At 39.0% G+C, this 2,166-nt stretch overlaps 1 protein-coding gene across 1 annotated transcript; it reads right to left on the reverse strand.

Moving 5' to 3' along the window:
• Positions 1-820: 820 nt before the first annotated feature.
• HELRODRAFT_69315 (hypothetical protein) lies at positions 821-1,342 on the reverse strand (the record flags this gene model as incomplete). Its single annotated transcript, XM_009030559.1, has 1 exon — positions 821-1,342. The coding sequence occupies one exon, from the start codon at positions 1,340-1,342 to the stop codon at positions 821-823; it is 522 nt and encodes a 173-aa protein (XP_009028807.1).
• Positions 1,343-2,166: the final 824 nt, after the last annotated feature.

Raw genomic sequence — 2,166 nt, forward strand, 5'->3', positions numbered from 1 at the left:
TCCTCTGCTATAATACGCTAGCACCTTTTCTTCTCCGTCTATATGCTCAGACAAAACGGCTCCGATTCCGTTGTTACTTGCATCAGTATCTAACACAAACGTCTTGCCACGAACTGGATATGCTAGCAAAGGAGCATCACATAGTTCAACTTTTAACTTTTGAAATGCTGAGTCGCATAGGGTATTCCAGTTGAAAACTCGGTCCTTCTCGGTAAGTTGGTGGAGAGGTCTGGCAACTTTTGCAAAATCCTTTACAAAACGTCGATAGTACGTTGCCAATCCCAGAAAACTGCGCAATTCATTTTTATCCTTTGGAGTTGGCCAGTCTTTCACAATTTCTATCTTGCTGGGATCGGTTCGAACTCCATCTGAAGATACCACATGTCCCAAATAATTAACTTCTTTAGAAAATAATCTGCACTTTTTAACGTTCAGTTTTAAATTTGACACCCGAAGTCTTGTGAAGATCTCCCGTAAGTTTTCGACGTGTTGATCAAATGTTCTTCCTAGAACAATTATGTCGTCTAAATAAACAAGACAGGTTTTCCAGTTAAGACCTTGCAATACACATTCCATCAGTCGCTCGAATGTAGCTGGAGCATTGCACAATCCAAATGGCATGACGGTGAATTGCCACAACCCCGATCCGATAGAAAACGCTGTCTTTTCGCGATCGTTCTTGTCGATTTCTACTTGCCAGTATCCGCTTTTCAAATCAAGCGTGGAGAACCAACTTGAGCCAGATAGGGTGTCCATGATGTCATCAATCCTCGGTAACGGATAGCTGTCCTTTTTAGTCACATCATTTAACTTCCTATAATCAACGCAAAAACGGGTAGTGCCGTCCTTCTTCTTTACCAAAACAACTGGCGAAATCCAGGGACTTGATGACGGTTCGATGACGCCTTGATTCTGCATTGTCGTTATCATTTCGTTTACTTCTGTTTGTTTTGCTAGAGGAAGACGTCGTTGTACTTGTCGTATCGGTTTCATAGAATTCCTTGATCTGTTGTTTTAACTCTTCTGTCTGTCGTTCGGACTGTCGTTCGGACTGTTCTTTGATCTGTTTTAACTCCTCTGTCTGTCGTTCGGACTGTTGTTTTGTTTCAGTTGACATACTAAGCAGAAGTTCCATCATTTTAGCGGTTGTAAACGTGCCTGTGCTAATTTCATTGTCTTCCTCAGCACCATCAAACTTGAATTCGTCTGGGTTCTTACCTTCGTCAATCAGAGCTTCTCTCAGACGTGCTACTAGTACTTCTTTGTTGCCACTTGTGACAAGGCTTCGTTTCTCTAGTTTTTCTCGTAGCTGAACTACGTTCAAACCACACAGTTTTGACATCGTGTTCTTTTTCTATGAGTAGTAATTCGCTAGTTGAAGATCCCACTTCTGACACCAATGTTATAATACTCGCTTTCGTAACCGATTTACGATGCGACGGGTTCAAATCTTCGATTGAATAAAATACTCCAAACAGTTATTCGTTATTAAACTTTATTTACAGAAGAAATCAACTAATCGTTTATTTCTAGCAAATTCAAATTAACGCAACAATTAACTTTTAAATTTTTTAAAATCTATCGCTATGACAACGTCAACAAACAAATCAAATATCGCTTTAAATAATTCACCGAATCGCTATTCACGAAATCACGAATTTCACTAATCACGAATCTTCTTGCGACGTGCGCTTATATACTCTTCGCAAGCGTCGTTTCTGGATTCTTCCAGATGGTCCGATTCTAGCATACTCTAGAGTGCTCCAGTCACTAAAACATTCCAGAATACGCTAGAATCTAGTGCATTCGGTATCACGGTTATAACAATATATATACATATACATTATTATCCTTTAAAAACAGAACTTTTCGTAATTAAAAAATTTTTCAGTTTATTTTTAAAAAGATGCAAAGTGTTACAATCTCTAATTTCTTGTGGAATCGTCTCCCATATTCCTGGGCCGGTGTGTTTCAAACTCATGCAGAGTATTTTAATTCTGGCTGGTGGAGCATAGTAAAGTGGCGGGTAGTTCTTGTTTGAATGGAAGTTCCAAAAGTTAAAAAGTGTCTAAAAAATGCCGGAAATGCTGGTAATTGCTGACGTAGAAATCTAAAAATGAATGTTGCAACGGGGTAAATGAACAAGTTTTTGATGTTGAGTATTTC

Source organism: Helobdella robusta (assembly GCF_000326865.2).
Source record: "Helobdella robusta unplaced genomic scaffold HELROscaffold_7, whole genome shotgun sequence".
Classification (NCBI taxonomy): domain Eukaryota; kingdom Metazoa; phylum Annelida; class Clitellata; order Rhynchobdellida; family Glossiphoniidae; genus Helobdella; species Helobdella robusta.